The following is a 17419-nucleotide window of genomic DNA, read 5'->3' as shown; positions in this document are numbered from 1 at the left end:
CTAACGCAGCAAGAACATCTTGAAGGACATTCCAAGACAGAGTTTTGTAAGAACCAAAAGGATGCTAAACTCAAAAGACTCTTTTGTTTTCCTTTTTTCTTCTTTAAATAAACTACTGGAATGATTAACTCAGAGAGACTAGATTAGCCAGAATTGAAATTAAAGTGCTCTGTAAACCAATCTCTCCCTGCTCACTGTGTCTGTGCAAGGCAGTTCCTTGCTTCCAGGGTTTGGTTTCAGCAAAGTCCGCAGCTTTCTGAACTGCAACAAAAGCTGACATCCTTTCTGGAGCCTAGGAAACTTTTCTTTTTGTCACCACTGACACCTGGATGTCTGCTTTCTGCACATCCCGGCTCCTTGTTCCTTGCTATAGTACTCTTCTCCCATAGTCTGCAGCCTCCAGACCTCTGGGCCCAACAAAGAACAAGGACGAGGAGACCTCTCTCCCTACAGACAAGTCCATTTGCTCCAGTCACTCCCTTTATAAAGGGATCCAACATGTAAACTGAGAACAAACACAGCAAAATTATATTGTCTATCACACTTGAATTTAAGCCTTTAAACCTCAGGTGTCTGAAGCAAAAAGAGACAAGCCTTAGCTCAAGCATTCTTACAATGATTGACGCCATCCCCCACTAAAGCTAAAGGAGGTTTGGTAACCTGGGATTTAACCAAAAGCTACACAAATGTGGGTTTTCGATTTGGTGTTTTGGGGTTTTTTTAAATAACCTCACATCTTCAGTAAAGATGTGATAAAAAATAAAATGTACAGAAAGCAAAGTGGTGTTAAATATTAGAATGTCATAGGCATAGTATTCACATGCAATTTAAATACATAGTGGAATGGTAAAACTCCAGGGTTTTTCTTCTGGGCTTTTGCTTTACTCTATGGTGGTAAAAATTGTTAGAGGTTACTCAGAACCAGCTTTTTGTATGTGCAGTATTCTCCAGCAAGGTGGGTCATAACATATGCTCACCACTTGTTTAAAAGATGCAGACTGTGCAAGTGATGTAATATGAAATACTCATTATGCAGAGGAATTATGAGTATTTACTAAAACTTTGAAGCATCAAATGATAGTTGTAGCCACAAATCTTTGATCTTGAGCAATAGGATATAATTCAAGAGTGAAAAATTGCTCTAATTGGGAAGCAAAGAGGGACACATTAGAAATGGAGAAACCAAGGCTGATTCAGACAAGTAATGGATCAAAATATTCAGTGTTGGTCGGAATGGAGCAATTATAACCAAAGACATTATTGAAAAATGACCCATGTTGAGAAATACAAAAAACCAATTTTCAATTGTTTAATTTTTCTTCTATATATGTCATTTGGAAATACCTGATAATATTTAGACAAATGACAACTCCCTTCCCCCCACTCCACCCTCCATAAAACCCAAATGGACTAGTTATTTTCCACTATGTAATTTCCTGAAAGATTATTGTTTTATAGTAAATCTCCCATATCAAAAACTGGTGCATATCTGCTTTCTTATTATAACTCTTATTATATATTCCACTATACAGAACAAACTTCCATCCAAAGCTTTTTTTAAACTCCACAAAATTGCCTTTATTCCCTCAGATGGAAATGTATCTGCATATAATAACTGCTGTACCTAACAAAAGCATACTGTAAATATGCCAAAGGAAAATCCTAAATAAATTATTCATCTGTACATACCACAAGGTCCTCTATTTCATGTAAGAGAGAAGTAACCGATATAGCGATGTCTCTAGTTTATCTCAGGTAAGCTCATCTCTTTGAAAGCCAAAATGAGACCGTTGGGTCCTGCTTCTAGGCGTTCCCACAGATTCCTATGGGACTTATTCCATCCAGCGCTTGTTACTCAGAGAGGCCTCACAGAAAAATGCATGTCACCGAATTTGGATTTTCCCACTCCCGCCAAAACTATCACAGCAATAAGAACAACTCCAATTTCCATACTCCTACCCATTCCTTATAATTGTATTATTTTTTTAAGACAAAATCTTCATTCGAATAGAGTTCAACAATTGAAGTCCCAACAGCGTCAATGACATGAAATTGCACGCTAAACCTGACATACATACACTAGCCTAAGTCACTCCCACCATGCAACATCCCAAAAGGAGATCGCATGATCAGTGTCTCCCCAGGCTCTGAGCCTTCCTGCAGGCTGCAGGCTCTGAGGCTGCAGATTTTTTCAGCCAAACGTCTTTCCACATCAAGAACAAGCATTAGATGCTTTGCAACACTGACAGCAGCTCCTCTCCCCTTCTTCCATGCAGAGAGGTGCCATGAAGAGTGACAACGCCATTAGCTGAGAAAGAGATTGTCCTGGTTCCGGCTGGGACAGGGTTAACTTTCTTCCCAGTAGCTGGGGGTGTGCGCTGTGTTTTGGGTTTGGTGTGAGAGGAGCGTTGATGGCCCATTGATGCTTTGGTTGTTGCTGGGTGGTGCTTGCACCGGGGAGACTTTTCAGCCTCCCATGCTCTGCCAAGTGGAGGGGGAGCTGGGGGCATAGCTGGAGCAGTTGACCCAGTTGGCCAATGGGGTATTCTATACCATGTGACGTCATGCTCAGTATAAAAACAGGGGTGTGGAGGGGCTCTCCCCCCGTTGGCGACACACAGTTAGCGAGTGGTGAGCAGTTGCATTGTGCATTGCCTGCTTTGTATACTCATTCTGTTATTGTTGTTGTTATCATTGTTATTATTACTGTTCTACTTTGTTTTATTTCCATTACTAAACTGTTTTTATCTCAACCCACGAGTTTTCCTACTTGTGTCCTCCCGATTCTCTTCCCCATCCTACCGGGGCCGGGGGGCGGGGGGGGGGGGGAGGGGGGAGGGGCGAGCAAGCAGCTGTGTGGTGTTTAGTTGCTGGCTGGGGTTAAACCACAACAGAGATCAAGCTAATGGAGAGAAAAATGCTTTACTGCCAGCCATCAGGACTCTTACATGGCACTGGAAAGCTCAACAAGAGACAAGGACAGAACTACCCGCCTTGCTCTGAGCTTTTCTTTTCCATACCCAGCCTGCTTTGGCACAAATAGCACTCTGAAGCAGTAGTCTATGCCTGGATGCAGAAAAGGAGCAGTGTCTTCTGAAGAGTTTCAAGTTGCCTGTGGGGGTGACAGCACATTCTCACTGCAAGAACCATACCTGTCCCCTGCCCTATACATGTTACAGGACTCTTTGCCCTGCGATGTGGGACTGAGGTAAAGGCATTGCATCCCTGGTCAAGGAAGATTATCTAGATAAACAGATTTTTAAAAATGTTGATCTATTTACCTAGCACACAGAACTTATCAGTCCCCCTACAGAGCTCATAAAATCAAAACTAATGAGTCAGAAGTAAATATATCGTCACCTACTGCAAAATTTGATATGAATGTAAAAGTTGAAGAATCTCTCTTGGTTGTTTGTGGTTTTGGTTTTTTTTGGGGGGGCGAGGGGTGGGGTTTTTTTTACGGTTTCTTGTCTCTTTTCATGTTTTACATCACCCAGTCTCACAGCTCTCAAACAGCTGAAGCATCACCCATGTTAAGCCACACAACAGCAGCAGAAATATTTGGATGATAGATCTCTGCCTTTCTTTGTATTGTGGAGCTAGGAAAGGGATTTCATGAATACATGAATTCATAATACATTGTTATGGCTGTCCTGATCCTAAAAGTTCATATTATGCTTCTGGAGACTTTAGCCTCAATTTTTTAAAAATATCAATACCTAGATCTTACTTTGGACAGCGGTTGCTCCTCTTTTGTAGCAAACCACACTGCAACCTAGAATTACACTGTTAGTATCTCCCAGTAACTCCCCAGCTGAAAAAAATCTCCCTTCCCCAATGCAACTGTACCTGCTGAGACTGATACTTCTTTAGATGCATAACTATAATTCACAGATAGGACATTATATAACAGAGCAGAGGATTTCTTCTTATTAAAAAAAAAAAAAGAAAAAAAAGGACGCACTTCAGTGAATTACACCATATATTAGAATTACATGTCATGTTGAAAAAGCAACATGATCAGAAACTCTTCTGATAGTAGGTCAGTGAAGGATCCAAAACTATTAGCCACACAAGATTTGGGCATTAATTATACTCATTTTTCTCTATCTGACACGTATGTAAATTGTGCTGTCACTGTTCATTTATGGATCTGTGAGGAAAATGTATACATATTTCATGAATTCTAGGGCGTTCTCTGTGACCACAGTTAGCATTTGCAAACATCTGGAAGCATCTGATTTGCTAAATTTCGCTCTCCAAACACCAGAAAAAACAGTGCAACAGCACAGCTGACTCACTCCAGGCCAGAAGCAGTAGTGCAGAAGTATTGTTCAGCATTCTTCATTTTACCCAGGAGTTACTGCAACACCTTCTTTTCCTGGCCTTGGTGAGTTCTTATCCCTAACTGGCCACCTCTGACCATGCCACTCTTCCCTTCAATCCTTATGCTGGCTGCCCCTTCTCAATCACATCAGATATGACCTAGTTGCTTTTACTGTCAGGACCTGTAGCAGTCCTAATACCTTTCCTTAGGCAGCAACAGATCTACTCCTACCCTTGATCAACTCGCAGTGCTTGCATCCAACACCAGCTAACTGTAGGCATAACATGTTTTCCTTTCTGCTTTGAAGGAGCAGCCAAAATAAACAGAAAACCACACCGCTATCCTCCTTCAAATCCTCCTTAATAACTCTCCTGTGCTGCAATGCTGACAAATGCTTGCAGCTGCTTGAGATCACAACTGACTTCTGTTATCCCTTTGGTTCTCCATTTCCAAATCCATTTGTTCTATTTGGCTTAAAGCTTTGATGTAAGCTCCCTGCTATGAAGGCTCACTTTTAGGATTGGAAAGGAGTGAGTAATTGATACTCTACACGTTGTGCTGAGCTCTCCATCTCTGGGCAAATTCAAGAATGGCAATTCTTCTAAAGGATCTGCACAAAACCAGAAAGCACTTATATCAGGGGATCTCAGCTTGTTATATACTCAGTATATGTAAATGACTCACCAGACAATTGCAACTGCCCTTATAATTGGTAATTGAGTAGGAACTACACTGGTTTGCTACCCTGTGCTTATCGCACAGTAACAGTCTTTGTCAGATAGGTTCTCTCACAGTTCTTACCCTGTTACAAGCATTTTGGCTAGATGTGCAAGCTTTCCCAGGCCAGGCAAGCCACTAGAAGTAATCTAGTACAACGGACTGCCACTACCCTGGTACAGCAGGTTGGCGGTTTGGTATACTGGCACTTTATTCCTTTTTTCCATATGGAGCTACAGTGTCCTCGCTCAGATTAAATGGAATCCACACCATGGGTTTGTACTTCGTCTATGCTTGCGAAAAGAGGACCAGGTGAACTGAAGCACTACAATTTTCTGTGTTCTAGTTTAATTCAAACTCCTGAGAGCTTCTATTTACTGGGTTTAATGGTTTTGCTCTTTCTGAAAAAAAGCAACACAAATAAAAGTATCCCAAGGATTTAAAAAGATAATTTAGATATTTGTACATTTAAAATTTTTCCTCTTAACGTTAACTTTAAAAGATCAAAGTTAAGTAACAAATCTGAATCACTTCAGGCAAATTTTAAATTAGCAAACATAGCTGCCAACTGGATCACAATATCCTTCATGATAATCTTTCTGTAATTCTTTTGAGTTACCACTGTCTGGTTAGCAGGTTCAATTAACATCAAGAAACATCCAGAAGACTGAACTCAAAGTATACCGCTTTGCCTGCAACAATGCAGAATGATACAAGTTATTAATTTATTTAATGCCTTTATTTTCCCACGTTATAAGGTTGAATGGAAAGGGCTAACATGTCACTTCTTTAGAGAAGCAGGTTCCAAGCACAAGCTATTCTACACTTTCACATGATTTCTCTGATGAAGATTACACTAGAACAAGAAAAGGTTCTACACGAGAATGAAGATGAATCACGTTCATTTCAGTCTGGACTGTGCATAACCAGCACCTGTACAGATTGCACTAGCTACTTAAATATTATTTGTGAAGGTACTTTTTAAGTACCTGGTTAGAAAACAGAGCTCGCAGTCCACTGCAAATTGTAATATATTCCTCCTTTTCAAATGAACAGGATTCTAAATTTCTTACCACACATTGAAAAATATTTTGATTTAGAAATGTTTTCATAATGTTGAAAACATTATATTCTAGTATGTGGAATATTATATGTAGTAATAAATACATAATAATGACACAAAAATTAAAATCGCATGCTCTAAGAGGAGACTGTATAGCATGACAGTATCATCATCAGTTTACTGTATCTATAAATGGATACTAAATAGAATAGTCTGAGACATCCTTCATACAACAATCATGGTTGCTGGAGAGCATGAGGGAAATGGACTGCAAATATTGGACAGACTCTTCCTAAATAGCATCTTCTAGTGTCACCACAAGAGACAGAATGCTGTGCTACATGGACCATTGGTCTAACTCAGCAGGGCATTGCAAATGTTCTTGAAATGTTCACATACACACTAGGAGAACCAAAACAACTAAAAAGAATGCTTTGACAGTCATCTTGACATTCAGCACAAAGGGATTTATTTCTATAACTTCCTGGTGATTCCCTTCACCTCTCCAGAAATGGACATACACCTCTCCAAAAATGGAGAGGTTTCTACAAAATGCTTTGATATTACAAAACTCTATTTTTAGGTGGAAAGTCACTCCATCCAAACTTTTTTCCCTACCAAGCTACATTTTAACTCATAAAAACAAAATCTTTTTTTTACTATAAAAATAATGGATGTTCCCTCTCTTTCCTAAGCATAAAAATGTATTGATAATGATAAAATATACTAGCTTACTTATGTGACTCACAAACCCAAATCCATCTCAAATATGGCACACGCAACTATGTGTCTTTTGAAAATGGACTGAGATGCTTCTTAAAGTTCTACCTGATCTGTGTGGGAAATAAACTATGGAAATACGTTGCATTATGATTCTTGGCCTCTGGCTTACAGTAGCAAGTAAAAGCTGTGTAAGACCTGCCATTTACCTTGCTGTGGTATTTTCAGCCTTCACTCAGTCTTGACTAGGTCTTGACTAGGTTGACTAGCACCAGATCTCAGGCGAGGGCTGTGCCACTTGTTCTCCCCACCTGCCCTTGACCTACATGCTCACCTGTACGGCCTGATACGATTTACCTCTCTGCTCCATCTTCCATCAGCTGATTTCCAACTATCTCGGATCTATTCCCTTCTTAACTAACATCCAGAGCAGCAAGAAACGGGCTATAGCACACTCTGCCTTAGCTGTGTCATCATGCTGATGTCTGCTGACATGAAACTGCTAAGCTGATTCATCCCAAATAAAATACTCAAGTGGTTTCAACAGACTGCAGACTCAATAGGCCAATTTCTTCTGCCTGCATCTCTGGACGCACGTGACAAGGCTTAATACACCTGGCAAGAATCCTCCCTCCAGCAATATTCTGTATTATAAACGTGATTAGAACAGCATCCACACAGGGGCAGATGTTCAGCCTATCTGAGTGCAGCCTACAGAGAGAAGGGCATTTCTGAACGGAGAGTCAAGAGTATTGTTATTCCTACAGATGTATTCCTGTTCCACATTCATTCCTGTAGGTGGTTTCCTTAAAAATGCTGAACTGAGAAAGTTAGGTTATTTTATTATCAAAAAATGCTAATGATGCTAAAAGCTCTTATATTATTAGTTTTCCTCTAGTTTTTAATTATTTGTTAAAATTCATATTCTATACTAGTCCCAGATTTAGGTCCTTATGTGTTAAGATGAGCACAATGCAGTAACTTTACACTTCTGCTACAAATACTGTAATAGAGTGTCACATGCAGAAGTGTGTTACGCAAAAAGGTTTTTTATTTTTCCAACTAATCATTATGCATGTTTTTTAACTGATTAGATCTACACTGAAAGGTTAAATCCAAGTATGAGATTGATTACGTATCTCTTGATACTTTATTATATCAAAAAAGTATTTGTTTATTTTAACAGAAAAAAAGTAATGAACAATAGCTCCTACTCTCTCAGAAGCATATTTCCAGCTCACAGCACTGCAACTTCAAAATGCTTACAAGATCACTTAGGTAATCTGCACATTAACACAGAGACAGAGAAATACAACAAAGAAAATGAAATCCAAGTGTTCAGCAGAAAATGAGGAATTTCACTTCAAATTCAAAAAAAAGATTTTCTATAAACACACGTGCTATTAGGCAATTATTAAGTTAAAAGATTTGAAAGAAATGTCATGTTTACCCAGGATTATTCTGTAACAAAACATTTCCATCATTCTGAAGCAACTGGTTTTGGCTTCTATAGACATAGAAACTGTCAGATGACCCACACCAATAGGTCAGCTCCAAATTCCATATAGTTGTAGGCAAATATTTCTTGATAGTCATCTGGTTTAATGATTTCTAGTCAGAGGACAATACCTTCAATCTGGATTGTGAACATCCAGTGCCTCACTATTGACATATGCTTTAGAGTGAGCAGCAAATGAAAGTGTCAATTTTAGTTAAAAATGGAACGTCCAACTATCTTGTCCAAGAATTTGAGAGTACAGGTTCAATAGGTACCAAATCACATGAGAATAGATTCATTTTGGAAAACAGAGATGGAAGGTGGAGTGGAATATTTCACACCAATACTGCAATAATCTCATCATAAACCCATCCAAGGTCTTTTCCAGTATTCAGAATGGGTGGTAACTTACAAGGTCTGACGATTTTATGATAATTTAAGTATTAGACACTAAAATCTCTCAAGAACCTTTTACAATATTGTAGGATAGTCTTTTTAGCTACTTGGTCAGTTTTGGCCTCAAAACTGTACCTCAGCCACTTACCTTAGCCTAGTTCAAATCTGATTAGCCTCTTTTCCCCCAAACCCAAATACGATCAAGTGCAATACAAAACAGCTACCGAAAACTATGGGGTATGTCAAAAATCATCACATTATATACACTAAAAAAGGTGTAAGAATTGAACAGTACAGTTCATATAACCAATTATGAAGATTGAATTAGGAGAAAAGAAACCTGGCAACAATCTTTCTTTCCAGACTGGCTTGCTGTTGATACGTTGTATGGGACATTTCTTAAAGAGTTGAGGAATTTTTTTGTCTAGGAAAAAATTATTTAATAACATCTACATATACGGATTCAAACACTCTACAGAGTAACTTTGTTGGTAAACTACAGTGGTGGCTCTAAGCCCATTACTAAATGCTGAGTTTTGCCATCTATCACAACCCATTCCTAGTGGAATTTGAGAAACTTTCCCTCCAAAACCTCCTGCCCACAGATCCCATCACAGAACACAAAAGCAGAGCGAGCAACAAGCTCTGCTTTCAATGCCCCACTGCTCCTGTAAGCTCTTCCTGGCAGCTGCAGCTTTGCAGGAATCCAGAATACTACAGTGTACAATAATCTGCATTTGATTCTCTACTTTTCCTCCTTGACATCATTTTGCATTCAGATACTGTGGAAGCTGCTTCAGATTATGCAACCTGCAGTGGTCTACACTGTTTGTCCTTCCAGTCTTTGGGAATGTACCAAAAGGCTAGGTGATGACTGCAAAAGGTCCATTTTCATTTCAGAGGATCACACAGAATTTGCAGGGATTAGTTAACAGCTTTTTTGAGAGAAGGAGACAAGAAAGATCTCCTCCTTGGTATCAAACTCTGCAAATCTAAATTTCAAGACTGGATTCCCGTCTTCAGGGGAAGCAACAGTTCTGAAGTGAAAATGCTCTTTTAAGATAAAATAAATAAAAAAACCAAAACAAAACCCAAAGCAATGGAAACAGAGGTCTCTGTAAGCTCAAGTGAAGACTAATCACCACCTTTATGAATTTAGACACAAATATATTGTTAAAAAAAACCCCAACAAAACAGAATGGAGATGATGAAGATATCTTCATTCTTCTAAACTGTAGGACACCTAAATAGCGACTGTGAAAAACAAACTGCAACGGCCCTGTGAAGCTGCATACAAGCTGAAAGGAAGGTGACACTTCAACAGAGGAATCTCTTCCACGACAGTTTTCTTTCACAGATACTTTTATTAAAAGGAAAGCTTCACCAAAGTCACCATTGGAATTTATTTTTCTACTTATGCATATCTACACGTACACACACCAACTGAAATCCATTGCATTCATGGATCTACATGTGCAGTGACAGAAAGCATCCAAGACTATTCCACACGCTCCATACTAGCAATTGCACATACACAGCTTGGCATGCAAAGAGTAAACATAAAACTTATACTCCAGATGTAGGCTTGTGTTTTTCACATTAAGAAAGTAAACCCATGTGAAATATAAAAGTTAAAATATAAACACTTGACTGTTTCCTCACAGTCTGTTCCATCCTGGCTGTTTGGCATCCATCCTTTACAAGCCCGAAGTTTCACAGATGGAGTTTCAAATGCCCAGCAGACACAACAGAAGCTAGATTTTCAAAGATGCTCACTGCACAAAGAGCTGACATCTTTTGATGTCAGTCTAAACTAATAATTTATTATGATTTCCAATGCAAGCTATTCTTAAAAGCATCTTCCCAATGGAAGTCAGAAGAATTTGGAAAAGCTTTTAGAACTTAAGCATTTTTTAGAGTTTGTTTCCAGGATTAGATACCATTGTATCATAGAAATATTTGGCAGAAGACTTATATTCACTTAGCTGACAAATCATAAAATACAACTAATTCTTCAATCTCAACTTTATCAAACACTGATGAAACATCAGCAAGAGCCTTGCTTGTTATGAAAGGCACACTATTGCTGTCACAGACATTCTTCTTCATTTTCCTCTGGGGAGAGGAGGAAGTTTTTGCAGAATAGGTTATAGTGAATCTATGAAAACAGTAACGATCAAGCTCTTTGCTCCTAGATTAGTCAAAACTAAAGACTGAAACACACAAATTACAGGTCTTACCTTGCTCTGACTCCATTTGAGGAAATCCTGCTGCTTTCAACAGTATTTGGGCAGTAGCCTGTTTTTATTGGCTTATTTATCTATTTGTGCATTTACTTGCACAAAAACAAGCAATTCAGTTCATTAATTTCTATTACTTAATTTAGCAAAACAAATCATCATAGTGGTTAGTGGTTTCTTTAACTGTTATGACATATCTTAGTCATATTTGAAAAAATGCTACCGGAGGAAGATTCCCACGACAAGCCTTTCACTAAAGAAAGATTTTAGGTAGCAAATCCTATGAAGTCCTATTAGAATTTATATCCTAATTCTGAAGGCACAGCACTATCAGTATAACATCAAAATAAGAATGCTGAACTCAGAGCAGACCATTAATTCAGAACACTGAAAAAAATATCAGCAGCATTTATCACTTCACATGCAACCACTCTAAAGAAAAACATCAAACAAATGACTTGCATCTCATTCACTGAGTTTATACTCAACATAGGAATGCCAACTGGAAGAAAACTCTTATTTTTCTGAATTATTTACCTCAAGAACTAGCCAAAGCTGGTCTCCATTTTTCACATCTTTCTTATAATACATGCCGTAGAATTTGACTACATTGGGATGATCAGAGAGAGCTTTCAAAATGTTGTACTCGGCTTCAATTTCTTCATCAATATCCTAGTGTCACAAATGAGAAATACATAGCAGTTAATAAATAAATAATGATAGCCATTTAAAAAACCCAACACATAGCATTTCCTGACTATTCAAATGTAGTTTGAAATAATGCAAAGAAAAAACCAAAGAGAACATCAATGTACCATTTGCAGGGCTGCAAAGTTTAGTTCTGTTTACTCAATACAGAACAGTTATCTGGTTTTTCACTTGGTCTTTATCAATTTCAACTAATGAACACACCGGGTATGACAGAGCAGCCAGTGCAATCCACAAGTGGGTAGGTATGCAGATGCCTATGTTACTTCTTCAGTCTCAAGGGTATCCCCAGCAAGAGATGGTGCAGCTGGAATTACCTCTCTACCCCTCTGTGCACAAACAAGTATGACTGCAGCCACACATTACTCATTTATCATCCCACTTTCTAGAATCATCTGGGAATTCTTCTCATTTTCTACTATCATAGAAATTGGTGACATCCATGATCTCTCTGGCTTCTCCCACTGAGCTATAAGAGTTGGAGTTGTGGCTTTTTGTCAGTCTTCCGTTATAGACCTCGGGTTTCTTACACAGGGAGGGAAATCCATTTGGAGGTGAGAGATGAGGACAAGTTTTGCCAACACATGCACCAGGAGCTGTGCAAGCCCTTTCAGACCAAACATGGATGCTAGCAACGGTGGGCACTGGATGACTCAGGTAAGCCCTTCACCTATGCACTGGAATTCTCATTGAGGGTCACTATCAGACTGTGTTTCAGTCATGCTGAGAAAATACTCAATCCATCCTGGCCACAGGTAAAGGCAGAATAGCTGCAGTCATTTTCCCCCATTGTTTAGATCTCAAAAAAATGTTAACATACTTGTTTCCAGATTTAAAACATTTTTAATACAATTTGCTATTTACACCCACCCAACAAGAAATAGATGTGAAAAATCAATTCTAGAGGAAGGCTACATATGAACTCCACTATGCATATGAACAGATTTCATATCAATGAAAAGCACCTACAGTGCCGAAAACCTGTCTTACCACTGCCAAATAGAAGTGACCATGGCAGAGAAAAGGGATGGTTTGTATTCCCAATGAATGACACTCCTCATTTTGTTCACCACCAAAGGCATCTGCCCCTACGAGGACTTTGCTCACTTGTTTCTTATACAGGTCTCTCCAATGCTAAATCCAACTCAAGTTCCTCATATTAGCCTGTTGTCTTGAGACCAGCTTGACTGGTCTCAGAAATTTTCCTCTTTTAAAAAAAGGAAGAACTCACTTTAAGTTAATTTTCCCATAAGCACAACACAGAATACAGCCGAGAGAAAAAAAGAGAAACAAGGAAGGAAGAAAGAACCAAGGCACTGAAGGTGGCAGAGGAAAGAGTGGAAGATAAGAAGGGATGGAGAGAGAAAATGCATCTGGCAAAAACAAAAGGACCGATCATAAAGTCAAAAAAAAAAAACCATGAAAAAACCAAAGAGTCGAAAGCCAAAACCCTACACACAAAACATACAATAGCCCTGGCTGCCTTGGGGAAATTGGAAGAGAATTAGCCCACTGTCCTACTGTGATTTAATAGAGGTTTCCGTCTCCTGAGGGGCACTCAGATTTTATGAGATTTTTACTATTATAAGGAGAAATGAAAAGAGAGAGAATGAAATGAATAGAATATTAATTCTGTGCATACTAGAAATAAAAATCTTCCTCTGCATTTTATAAAGGAAGAGAACTTGAAATACTGGGTCGAATTGAACATATTTGCCTGCATAAGAGTACCTCTTTTAGAAATGGTAGAGGGAATATTTTCATGTGAACTTAGACATAGGATAATTTGGCTAAGAGCCCTAAAGTACAATAGTATTTACTTATACCCCTGAGGACAAGACTAAGAGCATTCTCAATTCCACCTTCAATATTCTCATTTCAACACTTTTGCTTTCCTGTTTCAGTTTCAAAAAGCTAAGCTGTTATTCAACACAAAGAATCTGAGCGCTCTAAAGGATTAAACATGGAATGCTTATTTCAGTGTCACATCACCCATGATAATGTAGTTTCCCAGTTTAATTTGGAAATATCAGTTAAACCAAGTGACATAAAACCACATTTCTTCTCCTTTTTTTTTCAGTCCACCTCTCAAGTGGCACAATTCTGAAACCATCTTCAAAGAAAAAAATTGTAAAATTTAAAGAAGAAAATACAGAAAGTATCCTTCTTCATTGCAATGGCTCCCTCTGCAGCCATTAATAATACTTTCAGTTTAAACAAAAAACGAGTTCACTGCTTTCATCCTATTTCTAATATAGGATTGCCATGTTAACAGTAACATGGAGGTACAGCAGCTACTCCAGACATCCTGTAAATAGGAGGGGGAAAAGAAGAATAGTATTCTTAGAATAAAAAGGAGAATATATTCAATTAAAAGATTCAAGACTTGGAGTGTGATGTTGACTGCATTACTGACTTCCATTTTTTCCTTATTTTAAGGAATCTGTTTTCATCAGTTATACCTTTTCCCTTCTTCAATTTCTTATGTTGCATCTTTATCCATTGTATTTCTTCTACCTTCTTTACATTCTACTCCCTCATGTCCTACTTAATCTATTTCTGTTTCCTCTAGCATCAGCTTTACTACCTCTTCCTTCTTCCTGTCATCATCCTTTATTCTTTTTCTACAACCTCCAAAGTGTACACAAAATTGAAAATTTCCCCAATGCTTTCAGTAATCTCTGCCATAGCCCGCTGCCACTTAAGAATCTTTCCTGAACACTTGTGAAATAGATGAAAGCAGAAGCACTTCCTGCCATACAGGCATTTAGATGAACACCAACGGCAAGAAAGTCCTGCCTATTCATTGCAAGCACAAGAACCTTGTTTACAGAAAGCAACAGAGTCAAAAATAGAGTTTCCAATGCATTTGAATTCATCAAGATCCTTATCGCTTGGCTGCAAATCATGTTTACTTTGGGAGAGGTACGTAATATTGAATTGAGATGAGCCTCCTTTCGTTGCTTTGAAAGCATGCTGAAACATAGCAAAGATAATGCAAGACGCTACATTTTCACAAACACATTTCATGGACTTATGGGCCATGGGATCATAATTTGACACTGTGTGAAAGGCAGGGGTAGACAGAGCCCTGTGTGGCTGTGCAGCTCCGGACCCGCAACGTTTCACATGGCATGACGTGCGCTTCCCTTCCCGCCCAGAGGTCGTGCAATGGAAGCACAGGCCTCACAGCCCTATACTGGGAGTGCAAAAGATGAGCTCAAAGGGGCCACCTGAAACAGGAACAGCTCCTTGTCCATGTTTTGCAGGTTACTGTTCTCGAGAAAAATCCCAAGCCACATGCAGCACCACTGAAGTCAACGGGGTATGCCTTCACAAACCAGGCTAATGTTCTTCCTTACTCTTTGAGCCTTAATCTGCCACCCAACAAATGTCAGGTATTGAGAACAAAAACATACTCTACAACATAATAATTCCACCTCCCAGTCACCTGGTGCTTTGTGTGTAGGAGCTATTGTCTTTGTATTTTCCATTTGAAAAGATGGATCCCTCTGTGATATCTACATAATTTGGCACATTCTGAAAACGCAGAACTAACAAGAACAATAAAAATAAAGTATGCTATTTTAGTTTTAAAATAGCACTCATAGCGTGTTGAGTTACATGCTAGAAGCATGTACTCAAAATAGATGCTTGAAGGTACATCTAAAGCACTTAAAAGTACGTAACTTTCTTACTGGCTAGTATGTAAAAAAAAAAGAAAGGGAACAACAGTAAAAACACAAGCAGCTAGGACTCCTGGTACTGAAAAGGAAAATAATCAGTTTCTGAAAGTAAGACATAAACAAGAGGGAACCAAAAGTAAAAGTAACAAAGTTTAGGTATACTTCTGACTTCTACCATACACTTCCAAGATCATTTATGATACGAAAAATGCATTGATAGCTAGCCTGATACTTAGCAGGTTGAAGCAGTTTATTTCACTATCACTTCTAATGCAAATGATCTACCAAGATTAAAAGAAAAAAAGACTACATAAATTCACTTACAATTAAATAAGCACAAACCAACTAATTTAAGTAGCTTACATGAACAGGATCCAAAATTTTGACTGCTGCTTTGCTGCCATTTTTCTTATTTAACACCTTGAAAACTTTTCCGTATGTTCCTTTGCCAATAGTCTCAATTATTTCCCAGGTATCTGAAGGATCAGGAAAGCTATCAAATATTATTGTTTTCCCAGTCAACGGAAGCATCTCAAATGATGGCTCCTAGGAAAAAGAGATTTCAATGTTCACTCAACAAATGGTTAATAGCAATTGGTTTCCTACAAATGCGAAGAGAAATACACATTCCAGTCTCAAACACTAGAAATGTTTTTGCATGTAGTGTGCATGCACTGAAAGCATAATGAACAAGAAATGTTGCACTTAATACAGGTACGTGCAGTCAACGCAATATCAAATGAAGGGAAATCCAAATAATAATTTGAACTAATTTCAGGCTTGAGTGAAGTCAGTAGGAGCTTTCCCATGCACTTCAGTGAAACTATAACGTCACTGTGGGATTTTTTGAAGGGCAGGGGAATGGGAGTCAAGTTCATAAAATCCAAAAGAATTTGGCTCCATTACCAACAATCAGGCAAGAAGAAAAAAAAAACAACCAACACATAACAGAACATGTTAAATAGGAGCATTGGGTTCATTCAAACTTTTACAGCAAATGGTCAGTTTTATAATCCTACTCTTACCATTTGAATTTTTATATAGATTTCATAAGGCCAAGCAGATCAAAGTGGCAGATCTTTTCACAATATTATGGTCTTCTGACAGCCAAGCATTCACAGTCATGGAAAACGTGTTTACTGATGTACATTCATTAACAACTGTTTCACATACTGTAAAGGAAACACTTTTTACAGTGATGGAATTGTATCCATCACTGACCAGTTACACCTATGCCCTGGTCAATGATGGATACAATTCACTTATACATGCCTTCATAGTGATTATCCAGCAGCTACAGTGGTAAAAACAAAGCACACACCCCACCCCACACAAACAGCAACAAAACAGAAACCCCACCTTTAGTTGTTGTTAAGAACAGCCAAAAGCTCAGTAGAAATGTGTTAAAAATTACATCCTCATATTCTTAATTGTAGAGCCAAGACTGAAAAGGAGAAGGGGCAGACAAGAGGACCGACTCAAGCTCTTACTAAGTAAACAAGCAATAAATAAGTGAGCCAGCTACTGAGTGCTTAAGTCCTTCCTGAGCACAATATGCAGTAAATGAGCCAGGTTTGGAGAGTCATTTTCACTTACCCATTTTTAAAAATTTTTACATAATACTTTATAAACAGACTACAATGTAATTATTCTTGGATTTTTTTATGTCCACAGCACAAATCTACAGACATAAAGCATTTTATATTATATTACTCCAGTGACAAAAATTGCACCGTGATACCATACTACTTTTTTTGATAATGAAGAGAATGGCTTCAATTTCAGTTTCATCCATGGCTTCCAGCATACTAGCCATACTTTCTTCATTCATCTGCTTATTCATATAACCATGTATATCCCACTACACATGCAGCATGTATATCCACTACACATACAGTTTGTATACCAACTAGAAGCAACTGAAATGGACTGCTATACAAACATACGTTGTACCAGGTCTTTCAATTATCTGATATGCATACTGGCACGTCACGTGTGTTCAGACTTTTTCTACTGGATAATACAAACTCGCCTGGGGAACACAGGGCTCAGGATTCTTCCCAT

At 38.4% G+C, this 17419-nt stretch overlaps 1 protein-coding gene across 1 annotated transcript in view; it reads right to left on the bottom strand.

The window, feature by feature from the left end:
• The window catches only part of MYO3A (myosin IIIA), a 120386-nt gene that overhangs the window by 95235 nt on the left and 7732 nt on the right, over positions 1-17419 (bottom strand). Inside the window, exons 2-3 of the mRNA XM_075143942.1 lie at positions 15719-15901; positions 11499-11633 (exon numbers count right to left, since the gene is read on the bottom strand). Coding sequence (XP_075000043.1) covers positions 11499-11633; positions 15719-15886 — 303 coding nt within the window. The 5' untranslated portion in view covers positions 15887-15901. The remainder of the gene's footprint in view (positions 1-11498; positions 11634-15718; positions 15902-17419) is intronic.

Source organism: Calonectris borealis, chromosome 2, assembly GCF_964195595.1.
Source record: "Calonectris borealis chromosome 2, bCalBor7.hap1.2, whole genome shotgun sequence".
Classification (NCBI taxonomy): domain Eukaryota; kingdom Metazoa; phylum Chordata; class Aves; order Procellariiformes; family Procellariidae; genus Calonectris; species Calonectris borealis.
The sequence above is the reverse complement of the archived record's forward strand: the minus strand, read 5'-3'. Positions and strand labels throughout refer to the sequence as shown.